Source organism: Spinacia oleracea, chromosome 5, assembly GCF_020520425.1.
Source record: "Spinacia oleracea cultivar Varoflay chromosome 5, BTI_SOV_V1, whole genome shotgun sequence".
NCBI lineage: Eukaryota > Viridiplantae > Streptophyta > Magnoliopsida > Caryophyllales > Amaranthaceae > Spinacia > Spinacia oleracea.
Window position 1 is genome coordinate 52,753,862 of NC_079491.1, and position 21,284 is coordinate 52,775,145.

Genomic DNA, 21,284 nt, shown 5'->3' on the forward strand with positions numbered 1-21,284 from the left:
TAAAACGGAGGACCAAATAGAAGAGATCATCGAAGATGTCGTGAAAAACTATCAAGCATGGAACGTGGGAACGAGGAACTATGAGGGTAAAATCAAGTATGAAGATGGAAAGGGTTCGACTTATGCTTTGGAGCAAGCCAATATCATTGAAAAGCTTAGCTCGAGACTTGAGAAGCTTGAGAGTGCTCCTAGTCAACCACCATCTCCATCAATAATTCCTCTACCGTCGGCCACCCTTCTCACTAAGGGGAAGGGCAAGGTTAGTTCCTACAACACCATGCCTCTTGATACATCTTTTTGTGATATTTGTGGTGAGCACGGTCATTTTCCTAGCATGTGCCATTTATTGCATAATGTTTCATATGTTGAACATGGCTCATCTTATGAGCAAGAATTTGACATGGAATATGTGTAGACACCTACTTTTGTCCCCATTTCCGAAAGGGAAGGTTCGATGATGGAAACATAAATCTCCACTTGACAACGGATCTCCTATAAAATAACGAATCTCAATCACCCTTCTCGTTTCACCCGAAACCTGCTATTTATAGAAACCTGCTATTTATGGAAACCTGCTAAAAATGGTAACTATCGTAAAGGGTAGCTTCTAAAAGTGGCAAGTCATAAAAGATAGAAAACTGTCAGAATTAGGTGTTGCACTCCAACATAAATCCTAAATGAGATAGAAAACTACGAGAATCCTATTCCTAATATGATTCGGAAATAAGAGTTACGTATTAATTAAAATCCTAACGAGCCTAGAGTTCGTAACGGGCCCAGACGCATTCCGTCGTAAAATTGATACGCACCAAAAGACTCGATTAAGTCTCAAACACTACGGATTTCAGGAATCCGAATCTGACTAAGAAAACAGCCCAGACCCTATTTTCAACGCCTGGCTTTGGGCGCCGAAATCTTCGGCGCCCAGGCCTGGGCGTTGAAAATACCTGGGACGTGTTTTTTCCTAATTCCTCGAGGATTAGAGTTCTACAATTCTATCTTTCCACGAACTCTTTTCTATAAATATAGCCCAAGTTCGACGTGAAAAAAACACAACAACACACAATTCATATTCTGAGTATTGACTCCAACCCCTAGCCTAAGCCTCACGCTGCAAAATTGTTCACGCGTTCTGTCGCAATCGATCCATAAATCGAACAGAACGTATCCTGTCCCATAATTTGAGATTCGTTAAATAAAAAGGAGAAATAGCAAAGTCAAAGTGGTTAGTTTTCTGAGAACCGTGACGCACCTCTCAAGGGTGCGTCGTAATGTGTCCCTTTTCTATGATTTAATTGCTTTCCTCGCCCTTTTTATGAACTGTTAAACTAACTAAATCTGATTGTTCTATCACGCCTAACAAATATAATATTTTTGGGAAATTGGATTATCATGCTAGGTCCCTTAATGCTATTTAAATCAGATAATCGCGATCGATCTAGTATTATATGTTGCATATTGCTAAAATCAACTCAGATTAGTTTAATAGTTAACGCATGTCCCTTCAATTATTTATGCTGAGCTAGTAAGGATATCCTGCCTCTGGAGTTATCGACGAGCGATTACTCCTCTCGGTAGTTACAGTCCCCCGAACCCTCAATCTCTACCTTGCGGGTGTATGTTGAGAGATCCCCACACCAGGGATCACAAGGGAACCTACGGCCGTCGTGGTCAAACATAATTGCACTCCCTTTATGTCACGATAACCGGGTTTTGTCAGTTTTTCTCATTGTCGTTAAAAACTGAATGGCGACGCCTATATTACTAGTCAATTGGGTGTAAACTCACAGGAAATCCAATTACACTTGATTGAATAAAAAGAAGCGTCACACCCACGAGGGACGAGGTCACGCATTAGCCTCGTGCTTTTTCGACCCCTTCACAATATGCAAATTATTTAAATGAAAGGTCTAGGTACGATGGTCCCCCAAACTCAAACTTCAATAGACAAGCTCCTAGAGGCCCTCCTATGCATGACTATCAAGGTGGATCCTACCAAGGCCAAGGCCAAGGAGGAGGGTTTGATAATCAAGGTCGGGGTAACTATAGGGGGCAAGGCTTTCAAGGCTAAACTCCCTATGGTCAACCCCATGGCCTAGGAAATTAATCTCCTTACCACCAAGCTAGTTATAACCCAAACTACCAAGGTGGAATGGGCTATAACTACCAATATGGGCAAGGTAGAGGAGTTTCTAGTGGGGGCTATCCATTGAATTCGGGAAACGAATATGGAAATTCTGAATATCCTCCTCCCGGATTCAATGCACCTACACTACAGGAAAATAATACATATGTAGGCGGAATAATTGTGACGGTGTAACAAAGGGTCGCAAGAGTTTTGGGGCGCGAATACTACTTTGCAAATTGCGACGGTTTAGAGCGTCGCAATTTATTACGACACATTAAAGCGTCGCTATTTACCATAAAAAACACGTGAAACCCACGTGTTAATATTTCGCCAAATATTTTCCCCAAAAAGATATCCCGCCTAACTCTAATTACCCTGCTCCCACACCCTGCTCCACGATTTTCTCCCTCAAACAACCGACTCAACCCTCACTCTCAACAATCAACTGCTCTCTGAAACATTCCTAGAGAATCGCTCAAGCTCTCGGAATCCCCTCAATTTCGTCGGCAAATCCTCAAATTCGTTCACAGTTTGTAGCAATAATCTCATTCCTCTCAATATTTAAGGATTGAAATCCCAGCTGGTTAATTCGTATTCATAATTTCCCAAACAAAAACATCTCAAGCATCTATAAATTAGTGTTTTTTTATAGAGAAATTCGTCTGAGAAATTCGTTTGTGGGTTGTAGAATTACAGCTTGTTTGGTTTGTCAGATAGATTCGCCCAATTCATTCAAGAAATTCTTGAAGGTTTGTTTATTTTTTTACTTTTGTCGCCGGAATTTGTGTGTTTGAATTTTTTTATTCATACTGATAGTAATTTTCTTGCAATTTAACAGATTTATGCAAGAATTCACCATATTGTTATTATGTTTTAATTTAGGGTTAATATGTAGCTAGTTTCGATCATGGCTGTATTTTAATTACTTTTTAATTTCTATTGGTTTTCTTAGTCATTTATATTGCATATTGATCCTAGTTGTTTTATGTTTCTGCTTATTACAACAGAGATGCTGATGTTGTTGTTTAATTTCTGTTTAAATTTCAATGCTTTTACAAAATCATCAATAATGGCCGAGTTTTTCATAGAACCGTAGCTTAAATTTCCACCCCTTTAATTTTTATTCTTTTTTTGGGTGGGATTTTTGTTGATGAGCTTCTGCGATTACCGGTGCTTTGCACGACTACTCTTTTGCAAGCCAACTGAACCATGTGCTTCCTCTGATAGTCAATTATCACACCGTATGGATTGCGTGTATGCTCATTACCTTCTGATGTATCAACCAAATGTTAGGGATTAGGATTGACTCGGTCTTGCTCTTCATTTTACCTGCTCTATTGGTGGTGAATCTCCATTAGTTTTCTTAAACATCATGAACTCCTTTTTTTAATGGTAGCTTGAGAACTTTGCCATCCTGAAACCAGGTACAGAATGTGTTTTTCAAGCTGCCGAAATTGGCACTTATGTCACATACTTCTTCAGAGGCATGATTTCTAAACTAAAATGAAGTTAGTAACCAAAAAAGGGGTTTTTTCAAAAGCCAGACCAAAGTTTCATGAAATCATACATCTGAGAATAGATTTACAGTCCACTTATCCAAACAAGTGGTTCTTTAAATTTTTTTTTTTTTGGTAAGTTGAATCTTTAGGTTCAAAAACTTATCTAGCGTCGTGAAATATGTGCTGTTAACTTTCAACAGTAGTGTTGTATGTCTTTGCAAAATTACCATGAATTTGCTCTTATAACACACACTGACACTCTTGCTGTATACTACTTTTCAGTTTTGAATCTGCTGAGCTCGGGACATAAGAGTTAGCTTAAAAGCCCTTGAAGCATCCTGGGTCGTGTATGCTTCTTTGTGCCATTCATTTCCCTTAAAATAGGAAAACGTAAACAATACAAAAAAACACCATTATATGAATAAACTTATAATATCTTTGCTGTTTGTTTTATTTGTTACCCTGGATTGTTGTTTTATTAGTCCCTATTATGAATTTATGATAGATGACTCAACCAATGTTTGTTGAAATTTGAAAGCTTGAATTTTATGTTGGGTTGGACGTTTTCTTTTCATTAGTTTTGATACTTGGTAGCTTTAGAGTATTGGTCTTGGCTTCGGATTTTTGCGTTTTTATTAGCAAATCTGGGTGCAGGGTCCTCGACAAGTCATTTCAAGAAGCTCCAAATGCAAGATTCTTTTTTAAGGAGCACTTTCGTCCTCTGTAAAGTCAGAAACACTTCCCAAAATATGACTGTTTGGCCACATTTCTGTTTTTTGCTCATACAAGCTGGTTTAAGAGCTTGGCAAAACGGGGTCTTATAATCTTATGGTGAAATTTATTTTTCTCTTAGGCTCCGTTTGGTAAGGAATAAAACGTTTTCATGGAAAACGATTTTCCTCATTTCAATTATTTTACGTTGTTTGGTTTGGCAAAGGATGGAAAATAATTTTTCTGCAGATAGTAACTGCAGACTGTTGTGCGGTATGTTGTGTTGCCGGGTTGCCTCTACATTTATGTTCTTATTGCCAATTGTGCTTTTGCAAATGCATCATGTGAAGGTTGCATACCTGAAGTTTAGGCTTTACTATCTTTCTCAATTTCAATGTTGCTAGCTACTAAAACCAATACTATGGCCCGTGAATTTGTTTTGGGTATTCCCCCCTCCGACCTCTTATTAATCAAACCGATTAGTTTGTGGGTGGTTTCATTGGATGAGATTTTTTATATTTTACTCCTGTTTATAACATCTGATATGGTTGAATTTCCCAAGATTTTTCTTGCATTTGGTGATTTCTGACTGAATATAAATGCATATTGTTGTTTTGATAGGTTATCCTAACCCACAATAGGTAAGCTGTATATAACTAGACTTTGCAATATTTGTGAATACTGGGAAAATAAATTTACCTTAACTAGTAATACAAAACCATAGTAATCAGTTAACAAGAGATTAGACCCTAGATATTAGGTAATTTCATTAGACTTAGATGCTACTGCTTGATGGCATTCACAGTAACAAAAATTTGACTGCTATCCCTGAAATCGCCTTGCAGTGGGCTCTTGTTTTTCAATTAAGGAGCTCAAGGTACTTTACCTTAGACAATGTAGAAGTTTTTGATAGATTATCAGGCTTTCTTAGGATTAGCTTTTCTCGAGTTGACATGTTTTATTCTATGTTTCAGGTTGCTTACATTCTTGAAAGTGTTGGTCTTGAAGGACTATGCTATACTTGCATTCCGAAGTAATATTTTAAGGTAATATGCCACGGTGGATATTATTTATTTTTATTAATGTATGCAAGTAATTATAGTTGAAATTAGCAAGTTGTCTAAACAATTGAGCGTTCTCTTTTGGAGATTAATTTTAATCAACATCTCATTGCAGAACGTCATATTGAGGGACTAGGGCTTAGGGTTCTAGAAGAAGTGCTGGTATTTTAATTACTTTGTATTAGTTGGTCATTGACTCATTGGTATGTTGGATTGGAGATTGTTGAAGTTTGTGATAACTTAAAAGAGGATTTTGTGATTCAGCTAGCTGTTATGTTGCCTTGCGAAGTTTATCAGGATTGATCTGTGCTAAGATGATCGGTGTTAATGAAGTGCTGGCTTGTGTTATATTTGATATTAGACTTGTTTATAGTATGTGTCACCAGTGCTGCAGAAGGCAAACAGATCCTTTGGCAGTAAATTAACCTTAATTTCAGATGACTTTGCTAATTTTTACGTGTCTTGGTTGCAGCGGCTGCTGGATTGAACAAAGCTGCATCCAGTGGCACATCTCTAAACACCCGAAAGTTGGATGATGAAACTGAGAATCTTGCTCGTGAGTGCCTTCTTTTTTACCTTGAATTGACAATTGCAGACATAGTGAAATTTGAACTTGAGGCTTTTGCCGGTGTTGTGTTTTTGCAATAATGGATTGAAAATATGTGGATTGACAGTTTCGACACAGTTGTGCTTCACATTTATTCATCTACAAAAAAATACACCCTCTTCCTCTTAATCATAGGCCTCGTTTGATTGGGAAAAACAAATTTTCTCTATTTATTAGGTTTTATTTATTTTATATAGAGGTGCTTATTTTACTTATATCTATTTTAAAGTTTATTTATTATTATTATTATCGCTTATAATATTATTTTTTTCCCTATAGAGAAGGCAAACAAGATCAATATGTTTAGCTACACTTTAGGTTCTATTGTTAGAAAGAACGACATTGTATTCTTCTGTTGAATTATTTTGAACTTGCGAGTAAGGGTTTATGGTACAGAGTCGTTACCTAGATTTTTTTAGTGCTTCTCTATGGAGCTGTTTAGAGTATTTTTGAACACACGTGAACTTTTTATCTCTCTGTTGATTTTAGAAAATAGATAATGCTAATAACATCACAATAGATCAGTCCTAGGCTATTTACGACATAGAAAATAGACCAGTCCTGCTCTGATCAGTCCTGATCAGATCAATCCTGATCAGCTCAGTCCTGATCAGATCAGTCCTGATCAGCTCAGTCCTGATCAGATCAGTCCTGATCAGCTCAGTCCTGATTAGATCAGTCCTGCTCTGCTCAGTCCTGATCAGTTTGCCTGTGCAGAAAACAAAATAAAAATCTGATGAAAAACAAAGAAATATAGATTTCTCACTCCATTGTTTTCATTAAATTTTCACATCAAAATGTTGTTTACACTTTTTATGCATGTTACTTTTCAATAGTTCTGAAAATCCTTGCTAGAAACGCAGGATCTGAGACTTCGTTGCTATAAGCTGAGGAACTTCCCATCACCAGAATCTGTACAGTCGTAATTTGTGTTTGCTGAGTAATTCATAGAATCGAGCTTAAATTTGCACGTTTTTTACATTCTTTTTTAATTAATTTATGTAATTAATTGATGTGAAAATTAGCCCTGTCTAAATCATTGAGTGCTTATATTATTCAATACCCAGGCTTAATTTTGTGTGATTCAATAGGCTTTTTTCTGTATCATGCTGTTTTAACTTCGCTTGGGTACGTGTTAGATCGATTGAGAAGGGTGCTGGTCCTGATTTGCTAGTATATATTCGAGAAATCAGCTTCTGCGAACAAATTGCTTCTAACTGTTTCAGCTGTACAGGCCGTCATCCTGCAGCCATTGGGTAACAAGGGAATTGCAATTATACGAGGTGATACAATAAGGGGGTTTTCCAGTGCTGACCAGGTGTGCTTTTCTCTGCTTCATAAGTTCTCATTTGTTTTGTATACTGAGGTTCTTGTAAGTATTTTACTATTAATTAGATACGAGTAAGCGACAGAGTACCGTTTACTTTGGTTTCTTTTGGCACAATGTAGTTGGATTTAGCATAACCCTCCTCATATTGAACAAATTTATTGTTTAAAAATATGATTGCTGTAGAATGCAACCAGAAAATACTGCCAAGAAAGGCCCTAGGTGTGAATTTGATTGGCTAGACAGACCATTTTTGTTGTTAGAGTGTATGGTTGATTTTCAAATACTGGTTTTTGTGAATATTTGTTCAGTTCCTCGACTTTTGCGTATTGGTAAACGGGTTCAAACTTGCTAAATTATATCATTGGGAGAAAGGGGAATCAAATAATTTTGAGCTTGTAACTTTAAGCATGTTCCTTAATTTCTTGAACTATTAGGGGATGCTGTTATTAATATAGTTTGTACTATGTTGTACCGGCTTACTTAACCTCTATCTAATTGTGACTTTATGTTGTCTAATTTTGCATTATTTCGTTACGTAGTGGACGGAGTACAAGTTAAAACAGAAGGGGAGGGTAATTTGGTAATTTTAGTTGACGTATTTATGCCACTGTATGCTAATATTGAACTTTGAACATTTCCACCACCATATTAAGTTATCCACATCCCTTTAAACAACTACAATTGTTATGTAACTTTGTATTTCATACCAGAAAATCCATTTTCCTCCAAACTGGGAAAGTAACAACTTTCAAGTTAAGTAAAGTGGCTCTTTTATAACCTTTTATCTATCTCTTTTATAACCTCTAACCTTTATTCAGTTATAACCTTTAATCTATTTGTTTTACCTTTAATTATACTGAAAATTTTAATGTTAGAATGGTTTCTGTGATTCTTTGTTAAAGAGATAATGTGTGCTTCAATTGAAACGTTGATGCAGCTGTTCAAAAGGTTACAAGAAATGGTTCTTTTAGCTAGCCCTTTTTCAGTAACTATTTGAACCTGTATTAATGACTCTAAGTCAGTTAGACAATAGAGAATACATGCTTTTTAGATCTAACTGAATGGCAGCGAATTATGAACAGTCACGTAAAAGGCTGTAGAGCCAAAATGTTCTTTCCAAGAGCTTAATGGAACATTTGTCGCCAGGTTCACCGAAAATATGTTCAAATTTTCAGCAATTTGAGGGATACATCTAAAATCTAAAATTTTACAAGATATTCAATGTAGAATTTGTAATGTCTTTGAAAACTGTTTGTAGTTGGACCGGTTAGGATTTAGCAGTACTTTTCACCCTCTCTATTAGACTATTTAAAATACTTTTAATACAAGATACCAACCCCGGTAAAGAGATATTTTCCTAAGTTTCACAATGTATCATGTTTCACACCACCCACTGGCGAAGGAGGATCACTAAATTGACGTATTTTTCTGCATAATCCTCTTCTTAGTACGGTCCTCATTAGACAGATGGATAGAAAAACTATACTTCGTATAATTTAACACCGAACTTCTATTTGAAAAAGTGAAGCCAATCCAAAATATGCATTTCTTCAAAAAAGTCAATCTAAGTTATAAGACTGTTCATTAGATTCTTCTATTATTGCACTCTGTAAAACCATTAAGGGGAAAAGAAACAAGAGAGATTTTTCTAGGTAACTGTGCATATTTGATTCTGTTTTTCCTGGGTTTTTCACTGAGTTGCTGTTTCTGCTTGTTAGTAAGGGTTGTGATTGAATTAGAATGGAGGGTAGCATAGAATTTGGTGAGCAGATTTAACTGATGATGTTGTATTATCTATAGTTGTTGCTGGAGTAGCAGCTGATATGAATAAGGGAGGTGGGAGTTCTAGCTACTTAAGTACTAACCAAGAAGGGCTTGGGATTAAATCTCCTGAAATTTCAAAGACAAGGCCCATGTCAACCCCCGGTAGACCTCCCAAGATCCCTGCTGAAATTACCAAATTATTGAAATTTCTGTCTCTCTAAATTCTATCCAATGTCTTCTGCACATTCCCGTCCAATAAATTTGATATGCAAACAGGATTGCATAACGCTCCTTCTATGTGATTATCAGCAACTGCAAGGTGCCCAATAATATGATCGAATTTTCACCTGGTATGACCTCAAAATCTACAAAATGCAGTAGCCAATAAATATATATTTCTTCCTCCTTTTTCCCCTCTAACTGTTATTTTTCTTCTGTTTTATGGTACAGTGAGATGCTAGAAATAGCTGAAAGACATGAATTAGTTATGGCCAGGGGGAGGGAAGCTGTATGCCTGTAGGAAAATAATCATTTTAGTCTTATCTTATTGCTTCCATGTATGCCCTAAAGAAAGCTTTGTCATTTTCAGGGTAGTTAAGGACGACCAGCCTGTATCATACCGGACAACCACAGCAAAGGTGCTCAGATATTTTTAGTTTCCAGATGTTGATGCTATTTGATTGTAGTATGTCAAATAGCTTCGAGTTTGTGACTTCCTTAAATTATTACTGATTTTCTTAAATTTCTTTCAGTCTGTATACCAATGGATAATCAAGCCTCAGAGTGTCGCCAAAACTAATGAGATGTTTCTTCCTAGGCGAATGTCATTTATTTATGACATGGTAAGTTGCTGGATAAGTGTTATTGTACTTTTATCAGTTTGTGTGGAATACCTCATTTAGACACCAAGCTGATGTTATATAAACTTGGATAGGACTATAAGGGGTGCTCTCTTTACCATCATCATTCTTTGACAATAGTATATGGTAAATGAAACAAGCTTTATGCTGCTGTCATAGGCTTGTTCTTTTTTAGATCTGGTGTTTATCTATGATTCTTTTGTATTAAGAAAGTTTCTAGTCTGTCAAGAAGTTTCAGTTCTTATTTCTGATTCTATATCATAATATAATTAGCATACTGATTTTTACTTAACACCTGGAAGACTATCCTCCAAGGATCTTTATTTAATCATTTCAGTATTCTTTTGGATCTTTGTTTTGTATGATCTCACTGAAAATCATATAAAACATTTTCTATTTAATATAGCTATATTTCTTTTGACTCTTATACATATTATGTATAAATTTACTATAATTTATAGTATACTAATACTCCCTTTTTTTGCGAACTATTTGATTTTTACCTAAGAATCACAAATGACATATACCTCTATTTTTCATTTCTTTATCCTGTCAGGTTGGATGCAAAGCTCTTTGTGTTGACTGATAGATTGATTAATTCTTGAATGAGCCCTATGAAAGCGTGATCCAATGTAACAACTTTGACGGATCCGAAACATGATATTGTTTCATGGAGCACAATTATCACAGGATATGGAAGTCATGGAAAAGGGGAGATGGCTTTAAAGATGTATTCGGATTTTCTAATTTCAGGGAATCAACCAAATCGTGTCATTTTCCTTTCTGTTCTCTTCTCTTGTAGCCACAATGGGATGGTTTCTAAAGGTTTGAGCTTATTCAATTCTATGACTCGGGATTTTGGAATTAAACCAGAACTTGAGCATCGAGCTTGCATCGTTGATCTGCTCTGTCGAGCTGGAAAGATTGGGGAGGCATATGAATTCATTTGGAAAATGTTCTCTAACCCTACAATCGATGTTTTGGGCATACTTCTCGATGCATGTCGGATGAAGGGTGATGCTAAACTTGGAGAAATTGTTGCAAGAGATATGATGATGTTGAAACCTGCATGTGCTGGAAATTATGTACAACTAGCTCATAGTTTTGCTGCTATGAATAAATGGGAGGGGGTGAATGATGCATGGACTCAAATGAAGGCTCTTGGACTTAAAAAAACTCCCAGGTTGGAGTTATACTCAGCAACATGGGGAAATTACCACATTTTTTAATGGTCAGAGTGATCATCCTCTCAATGAAGAAATGATGTGGGTCCTGGAAATTCTTGGTTATCAAATGGAAGAACTGAGGTTCAAGTTCAACCTGAGTAGCTGTGATCTGAATAACATTTTCAATGAAATTGATGTTTAAGGCTACGTTTGGTAGGGTGTAAAACGTTTTCATAGAAAACGATTTCCCCTTTTCAATCATTATACGTTGTTTGGTTTGGCAAAAGATGAAAAACAATTTTCCATATCTCTCTCAAAGATGGAAAAACCTTTTCCATTTGAAAGGGAGGGAAACCACTTTTCCTCCTTACCCCCCTTTCCCATTCCCTTTTCCATTATGTTCTCTATTGGAGAGAGAAACTAGATTGGAATTGTATTTTCCCTTGGAAAATGTTTTCCATGGAAAATTATTACACTGAAAAAGTTTTACACCAAACCAAACGGAGCCTAAATTACATGAAATTTTTGGGTGAACAGGTCCTATTCGAACATAATACTCAGCATACTTGGAAAGTTAATTTGGTGACAACAGTCTGAGTCATTCAGTCATCCTAAAGATTCATCTTCCAGCTGATGTCTGGTACTGCAGACCTGTGTGCCAATTACCAAGGTCTGGGGTAAATTTCCCAATCAAAGTAATACTAATTGAACATATAGTTGGTTAACTTGTGCAAATATATAGGGAAGATTTTATTGTAGAAGTGATTCTTTGACAGTAAATCGGTTCACATTAGAGATGGGAAGTATGTATCTTATCTGTACGTGTTCTATAATTCCATTCACGTTTATGTGTTGACATATTGATGGTTAACTTGTGCACAGATCGATGCAGGGGTGATTGTATAGCTTCTACAGGTGATTCTTTCATCTGTAATTGCTTCTACAGGTGATTCTATGCTCCATAAAAAAACTAGTCACTTTAACTGATAAATTTAGTATACTTCTTGGTATGAGTTATGAAATTTGTGTTTTCTATTGCGATGCAGATCAACCATTTCTGCAGGTGTATGTTCGAGTGTCACAAGTATGTAACTGGGAGGAAAGTCATGCAGGAGACAATTGTGAAATGATCTTCATGTGATGTAAGTATCCATCATTCCATCCTGTTCCTGTAAGTTAGTGATTAATAGAGTATATATTCAAGTAATTATCCCTGTCTCTTGCGAGTAGTTGATATAGCATCAGAATTCTGTCATCTTGAAAGTAATTTCTGGTAGTAAAAATATTTGCACAGCTACAAGTATAATAAGTTTGCAAACATATTTAGGCTAAACTTTCGACTGCCAGATTAATTATAGATTTATTTCAAGTGAAATCATGGCAGTTATCAGATTAGCTTAAGTTATTGTTCTTGGTTATTTTTACCTCAATGAAATACCTCAAAGCATCAACTAATTCGCTATATAACCTGCCAATCTTTGCAAAGCTTAACAGTTTTGGTAATAATTAGGCTTTGAACATGACAGTGGGAGGAATGTTGAATGAAGCTATTAATAATTTTAAATGACACTAAATATGGATTAACAGAGCTTTTAAAAGACACTAAATATGGCTTAACCATGGTCATTAAAATTCCACCTAAAAAGGATTAGGCTCCAAATTCGATCGTGAGCTCATACCACAACAAAGTACCCAATTACCATCATAATGTGTAAGCCAATTCTAGCGTAGAATGTTAAAATAGAGAGCTAGGCCGCTGGTAAACTCTTGAGCACCTGTCTTTTGGTTGTGTCTACAGTAAGGCTGCTTTAGACCAGATTAAGCAGTGGCTAGGGATAAGAACTTCAAGAATTGATCTGTTATACCTGCTGAAATGGCTACAGAAGGACTGCAAAGGCTCTAGATTCCAGAAAAGGGTGCAGTAAACTGCTGTTCCTGCCTTAGTAATACTAATATGGAGAGTTAGAAGTGATGCAATTTGGAATTTTGAAGTTATACATACTGATTCTTTTGTAAAAGTTGTAAAGGATACCATAAAGAGCAGGATAGGAAGAATCATAGGGAACTAAGTGTAAATATCACAGATCTCTAGATGCGACACCTAGACTTTCTTTTTCTTTGTTTCATTTTCAGCGGAGATACCTTGACCTTTTTCTAATAATGTTCATGTATGATTGAATTTGCTGAACTATAATTTATCTCATTATTCAAAGATCGTAGATTGAATACGTGTTTGCTTGATCTACCTTGAAAAATATAATTTTAGTCATTCAAATGATATTGTTCATTTTCCTTTGATTTTAAAATGTGTTCATCATGCTTTTATATATATATGACATATTAAATTTTCTTTGCAGATTATTGATGATTCAAGTGGTCATGGTATATGTAGATCAAGATCAACAAGTTATCTTGAAGCTAAGCTAGCATAGCAATAGGTTTACTTGGTAATTAGTTTGTACGTAGTCAGAAGGTAGTTTTTATTTAGTTTTAGACTATCTTGTAGAAGAAATGATGATAGGAAGTTGTTTTGTTTTAACATATTCCTTTTATTTCAGTTAACTAGACTCTGGAAATTAACTTAATGTATGGATGATTTATATTGTTATATGTCACTTTTTCTAAATTAATCAAAGCACGACATTACGGTGTTTTATGATAATGTATTACGTAGAGTATTTTATTACTATCATCTATGGTCAATATATATTTTATAAATAATTTGTGATTTTAGATTAATTAATATGATGCAAATTATAACGCTCCAAAGGGTCTAAATTATTTTGGAGGGAATGAGGAGAACTCGCACGAAAGTAAACATATAGGGACTCTAATAAGAGTCTAAATATTTCGGGTGTCTAAAGCGTCTCTATATGGTTTATAGTGGCGGAGAAATGTATCTATAAGCGTGCAAATAGTGACGCTTTTTGCAGTCTAAACTATCTATAGAGTCCCTATATCCCAAATAGCGGCGGCGAAATTCATCGATATTTTGCAAATTGTGACGCTTTAAAGCGTCGGTAAATAGTGGCAATGAAAATAACGACCCTCTCCCAAAGTGTCGCTATGTGAAATAGCGACACTCTTTACCGTCGCAATTTGTCCCAAAATGCGTCACAAGGTGCCGCGTTTTTTTGTAGTGCTAGGACCTATTGCAATTAATTTCCACCTAATCCTTTCGGATTTGGTAATGCTCCTCCACCACTCCCGCCCCCTAAGTCTAATCTTGAGGCTCTCATGGAGTCGTTTGTGGGGGCACAAGCCAAAAAATGTGGAATTTGAGGATGGTTTCAAGCAATCCAATACTCATCTCAAGATGATTGAAACTCAACTAGCTCAACTAGCTAATACCATCAAAGAGCATCAAGTGCACACATGTCTCCCACCCCAAGGTCAAGCAACACGGCAAATGAATGCCATTGTGACTAGGAGAGGGAAGGCTCTAGGTGATGGTGTTAGAGCTAGTAATGTCCCCGAGTCAAAAAGGAAAGAACAAAAAGGGGTTGTTGAGTCAAATGACGATGATGTGGTAGAAGAGGAGCATCACGTTGATGATGTGAGTGATGTTCCGAAGCCAACGGAGGCTAGTCTTTTACCTCTCGCCACTCCTAAACTTCCCTACCCCCAAAGGTTTATGAGACACAAATTGGATGTTCAATTCTCATAGTTCCTTGAAGTTCTTAGGAAGTTACATGTTTCCTTTCCCTTTACGGACGCCTTGAAACAAATGCCTACCTACTCTAGATTTCTTAAGGAAATTTTGAGTGGGAAGATAAATTGCGACGTAAAGGAAACGGTCAATTTAACCGAGAATCGTAGTGCCATTATTCTCAATCAAATGCCCCCAAAACTCAAGGATACGAGTAGTTTCTCTATCCCTTGTGCAATCAAATCCCTTGAAATTGGGAACGCATTATGCGATTTGGGGGCTAGTGTTAGTTTGATGTCGTACTCGGTATTTACTAAACTTGAAATTGGAGAATTGGTCCCTACCAATATTACATTGCAACTTGCCGACCGATCGGTCAAATATCCTATTGGAAAGGTTGAGGATGTACCATTGAGGGTAGGTAAGTTCATTATCCCCGTCGACTTCGTTGTGCTTGATATGGATGAGGACTCTCATGTACCTATTATTCTTGGTAGGCCGTTCTTGGCCACGGCGGGGGCCATCATTGATGTGAAACAAGGGGTAATCACCTAGAAGGTGGGAAAGGATAGTATTACTTTTAATTTGACTCATACTATGCACTATCCTAGCTCACCTAGTGAAAATTCTTTCTTTGTTGACTCCCTTGATCCCCTTGTACATGACATGCATGAGCACTTGCTCATTACTAATGATCCTCTTGAGTTTGTTATCTTGAATAGGGAAGGTTTAGGGAATATAGGAGTTGAAGCGGCCACATACAAGGAGCAATTGAAATCTACCCCACTTGATAACCAACCCGGGGAATATTGTCTTTTGCTTGACCGGGAGGATGTTCTTGATGACCTAATGCAACGAGATGGTAAGGAAGCTCCCAAGGTTGAGCTCAAAGCTCTACCTTCGAGCTTGAGGTATGTCTGCCTTGGTCCTAATTCCTCCTTCCCCGTCATTGTTAATGATAATTTGGATGACGAGCAAGTCCTCAAGCTCGTTCATGTTTTGAGGCGGCATCAAAGCGCTTTGGGGTATACCATAGATGACTCGAAAGGTATAAGTCCGACACTTTGCATGCACCACATTGAACTTGAGGATAATTCCTTCCCTCATTGGGATAGACAACGTAAGCTTAACCCACCAATGGGTGAGGTGGTTAAGAAAGAGATTGTCAAACTCTTGGCGGTCGGGGTCATCTACCCTATATCCAATAGTAGGTGGGTATCCCCGGTCCATGTTGTTTCCAAGAAAGGTGGGATGACGGTGGTAAAAAATTCACAAGGTGAGCTAATTTCTACCTGGACGGTTACCAGGTGGAGGATGTGCATTGACTACCGTCAACTTAACCTTTCCACCAAGAAGGACCATTTTCCTTTGCCCTTCATAGATCAAATTCTTGAGCGACTAACAAAGCACAAGTACTTTAGTTTCCTCGATGGTTATTCTGGGTTCTTCCAAATCCCCATAAACCAGGAAGACCAAGAGAAAACTACTTTCACTTGTCCATATGGAACATTTTCTTATTGGAGAATGCCATTTGGGCTTTGCAACGCCCCCAGGACATTCTAAAGATGCATGATGATCATTTTCGGTGACATGCTTGAGAAGGAGATGGAGGTTTTCATGGATAATTTTTCGGTAGGTGAGGCCACCTATGATGAATGCCTCCTCAACCTTGAAAAGTGGCTTAAGAGATGTGAAAAGGTTCATTTGGTGCTTAATTGGGAGAAGTGTCACTTTATGGTGCAAGAGGGGATAGTCCTAGGGCATAAGGTATCACACCTTGGTATTGAAGTGGTGATATGTGTGTTTTATATAGAGTTTTACCCCTGTCCCTTAGTACTTTTATGCATCAAATGAGCTCTTAGGAGCTGTTTTTAGTACTAATATGTGTCATTGAGTGTGCCTTGAGTTTCAGGATTGATTAGTGAGGAATTGGTCTTTTTAGACCCGTTTCATGATGATTTAGGCCACTACATGAACTCGAGGAAGTTCGGGACCATTATCGTCAACTTTCGGGAGCCTTAGATGCTGATGGTTGATCCCCGGGAGTTAGACTCGGTGATATGGGAGAAGAATCATCACTTTTGCAAATCGCCCTTTGAGCTAAGGGCGAAATGCGAAGACCGGGCAAAATCAAAGAGATTTGAAGACATCGTTGCGCGCCCAATCGGGCGGGGCTCGCCCGGTCCGGATCGGGCGGTCAATCTGGCACTGCCGTGGACCTTTTGCAAACCGCCCGATCGGGCCGACTATCGAGCACATCGCCCGATCGGGCGACGCCAACCTCCTGCAGTTTTTCGCGAGTTTATTTTCCGTTTTTGAGTGTTATTTTGGGCAAACTATAAATACTAAGCCCTTTTATTTTAGTAGACATCTCTTATTCTAGGAGGGTTATTTAGTTTTATTTTAGTTTTCTCTCAAAATTGTTCCAAATATTTAGTTTTAATTTCAATCAAAGCTTTAATTTTTATTTCCTCCTTTCGTTCTTCGTTTAGGTATTGATTTCTATCTTGCTTTATTAATTGCTTTTTATCATGTTTTCCGTTATATTAATTGCGCTGTTATTTGTTACCATGAGTGAGTAGTCTATTTTCTAGGGTTTAAGGGACCATGAATGCATGATTGAGATTAATTGTGGACATGATTAATTGATTAATTAATTGAAATTTCTATAGCTTATTATTATTGCTCGTCAATTATGTCCGGCCGGACTAATTTGATTTGAGTTTGATTAACCTTAGATTATGCGCCGAGAGGTATAAATCTGATGTTTTTGATCTGTGGCTATTAGATAGGAATTATTTCTAGTACATAGCGAGAGCCTGCTAGTTATTTTATCCTAAGGAATTCATAAGATTCGAGAGATGCATGTTTTCCTAGTTATGATTGTTAATTGATTGTTGTTGTTCGTTGTCTAATCCCGGGCTGCATTTGTGGTGAACAGCTGCCCTAGATTCCCTTAATATTGTTATATTCCATTTTGATTATTACCTTAGTTTAGCATACAAACCAAGCCAAACCCTTTGTTACCAGTAGTCTAGATTAGTTAATTAGTAGTAGAAAGAACATTGTTTCCCTGTGGATTCGATCCTGACTTCCCTTGCTACCTGATATGTGTGTTTTATATAGAGTTTTACCCCCGTCCCTTAGTACTTTTATGCATCAAATGAGCTCTTATGAGCCGTTTTTAGTACTAATATGTGTTATTGAGTGTGCCTTGAGTTCCAGGTTTTATTAGTGAGAAGTTGGTCTTTTTAGACCCGTTTCATGGTGATTTAGGCCACTACACGAGCCCGAGGAAGTTCGGGACCATTATTGTCGACTTTCGGGAGCCTTAGATGCTTATGGTTGAGCCTCGGGAGTTAGACTCGGTGATATGGGCGAAAGATGTTGATGATTGCAAATCGCCCTGTGAGCTGAGGGTGAATCGCGAAGATCGGGCGAAAGAAAAGAGATTTGAAGCTTTCTGTGCGCGCCCAATCGGGCGCACTTCGCCCCGTCCGGATCGGGCGGCCTTCTGGGTGTAGCTGCGAACATTTCGCAAACCGCCCGATCGGGCGGAATTTGGCCCGATCAGGCCGACTATCGAGCGCATCGCCCGATCGGGCGACGCCAACCTCTGATGCTTATGCGCGTTTTCTAATTCCGGTTTTAGGCTTTATTTTGGGCAAACTATATATTCTAAGCCCTATTATTTTTAGAGACATCTTTTATTCTACTTTCTAGCACTTAGTTTATTTTAGTTTCTCTCTAATTTCTTCAAACACTTAGTTTTTAATTCTAATCAAAGATTCAAGCTTTATTATTTCCTTGTTCTTCAATTTGATATTATTTCTTACTTTAATTTATTTTGTTGCTTTAATCATGTTTTCCATCGTATTAATCGCTTTGTTATTTGTTATCATGAGTGAGTAGTTTAATTTCTAGGGTTTAGGGGATCCATAAATGCATGATTGGGATTATATGTGGACTTGATTGTTGATTATTGATTATAATTTCTATAGCTTATTATTATTGCTCGTCAATTCTGTTCAGCCGGACTATTTTGATTAGAGTTTGATTAACCTTAGATTATGCGCCGAGAGGTATAAATCTGATGTTTTTGGTATATGGCTATTAGAGAGGAATTTTTTCTAGTACATAGCGAGAGCTTGCTAGTTGTTTTATCCTAAGGAATTCATAAGATTCGAGAGATGCATGTTTTCCTAGTTATGATTGTTAATTGATTGTTAATGTCCATTGTCCAATCCCGGTCTGCATTTGTGGTGAACCGCTGCCCTAGATTCCCTTAATATTGTTATATTCCATTTTGATTATTGCCTTAGTTTAGCATACAAACCAATTCAAATCTTTTGATACCAATAGTCTAGATTAGTTAATTAGTAGTAGAAAGAACATTGTTTCCCTGTGGATTCGATCCTGACTTTCCTTTGCTACCTAGCTAGTGAACTTAGGTTATTTTTGATAAGGTGATACGACTTAAGCCTATCACTACCCAGCTAGTGGACTTAGGTTTATTTTTGATAAGGTGATACGACTTAAGCCTGTCAAGTGGATAGGGCGAAAATTGAGGTAATTGAAAAGCTCCCTCCTCCGGTCAATGTTAAGGGCATCCGCTCCTTCCTTGGGCATGCGGGTTTCTATAGAAGGTTCATCAAGGAATTTTCGTTGATTGCAAGGCCCCTTACTAATCTCCTTCAAAAGGAGTGTGATTTTCAATTTGATGCCGCATGCCTTAATGCTTTCAATAAGCTCAAGCTCGCTTTGGTTTCCACTCCTATCGTGCAAGCCCCGATTGGTCCCTCCCTTTTGAACTAATGTGCGATGAAAGCGACTATTCAGTTGGGGGTTTCTTAGGTCAAAGGAAGGATAAAAATATCCATGTCATTTATTACATGTCCAAGACACTCAACCAAGCCCAATCCAACTATACCACCACCGAAAAAGAGTTCCTTGCAATTGTTCATGCCTTCGAGAAATTTCGGACCTACTTGGTGGGTTCAAAAACCATTGTGTACACCGACCATGCGGCCAGCCGGTATCTTATGGCCAAGAAAGAGGCAAAGCCTAGGCTCATTCGGTGGGTTCTCCTCCTCCAAGAATTCGACATTGAGATTCGTGACAAAAAGGGGGCCGGAAATGTGGTTGTCGATCATCTTTCTGGACTTGATCAGTTTGGCAATGGGGATATTGATGATTTTCCAATTGACGACGCCCTGTGCGATGATGCTTTGTATATGGTTGAAAGCTCCTCTCTACCTTGGTTCGCCGACCTTGTGAACTACCTTGCTTGTGGGGCAATCCCGGAGGATTTCTCCACTCAACAACGGAGGAAATTGAAGTATGATGCTAGGAGATATGTGTGGGATGAGCCTATTTTGTTGTGAAGAGGCCCGGATGGGCTATTACGGAAGTGTGTACCTAATGATGAGTTTGCTAATGTTCTCCGCATGTGTCACTCCTCTCCTTGTGGGGGGCACATGGGGGAGGATAAAACCGCCTCCAAGGTCCTACAAAGCATGCTATGGTGGCCCACTCTATTCCAGGATGCTTGGGCCTTTGCCAAAACTTGTGATCGTTGTCAATGCACGGGAAATGTATCTAAGAAGCAAGAGATGCCCCAATCTTCCATTATCGAGCGAGAGGTGTTTGATGTTTGGGGCATTGACTTCATGGGACCTTTTCCTTCTTCATATGGCAATTTGTACATATTTGTGGCCGCTGACTACGTTTCTAAATGGGAGGAAGCAATCGCCTCACCCACCAATGATCATAAGGTGGTGCTTTATCTTTTCAAGAAGATTATCTTCCCCCGTTTCGGAGTCCCTAGAGCGGTGATAAGTGATGGAGGATCTCACTTTTCTCATGGGAAGTTCAAGGCCCTTTTGAAGAAGTATGGTGTGAGTCACAAAGTCGGTTTGGCATACCACCCCCAAACTAGTGGTCAAATGGAGGTCACCAACCGCGAGATTAAGTCGATCCTTGATAAGATGGTTGTTAAGAACCGGAAGGATAGGGCCATCAAGCTTGATGATGCCTTATGGGCTTATAGGAAGGCTTTCAAGACCCCGATTAGGATGACCCCGTACAAGCTTGTGTATGGCAAGAATTGCCATTTGTCGGCCGAGCTAGAGCATAGGGCCATGTGGGCCATAAAAACATTGAATTTCGAGCTTACTTGTGCGGGTGAGCGTCGTTTACTTGACCTCCGTGAGCTTGAAGAGCTCTGAATGAATGCCTATGATTCGCCAAGTATCTACAAAGTTCGTTCCAAGCAATATCACGATGCACTTATTGATAAGAGGGAGTTCAAGGAGGGGGGTAAAGTTCTCCTCTCTAACTCTCGATTGAAATTGTTCCCGGGAAAGCTCAAGTCCCGTTGGAGCGGCCTGTTTGAAGTGGTGAGATTTTCCCCCCATGGTGCTATCGAGAATTGGGGTCGTGATGCCGGAAATTTCAAAGTAAATGGACACCGGCTCAAGCATTATTTTGTAGGTGATTCTAATGGCACT

The 21,284-nt window shown here is 38.1% G+C and overlaps 1 protein-coding gene and 1 long non-coding RNA gene across 2 annotated transcripts; both read left to right on the forward strand.

The window, feature by feature from the left end:
* Positions 1-9,864: 9,864 nt before the first annotated feature.
* On the forward strand, positions 9,865-13,645 carry LOC130462075 (uncharacterized). The gene is made up of 4 exons (XR_008922207.1): positions 9,865-9,942; positions 10,517-12,072; positions 12,173-12,268; positions 13,484-13,645. It is a non-coding gene; the product is annotated as an uncharacterized lncRNA (long non-coding RNA).
* An 890-nt stretch (positions 13,646-14,535) lies between these two features.
* LOC110775018 (uncharacterized) lies at positions 14,536-15,330 on the forward strand. The gene is made up of 2 exons (XM_021979623.1): positions 14,536-14,682; positions 14,794-15,330. The coding sequence occupies exons 1-2, from the start codon at positions 14,536-14,538 to the stop codon at positions 15,328-15,330; spliced, it is 684 nt and encodes a 227-aa protein (XP_021835315.1).
* Positions 15,331-21,284: the final 5,954 nt, after the last annotated feature.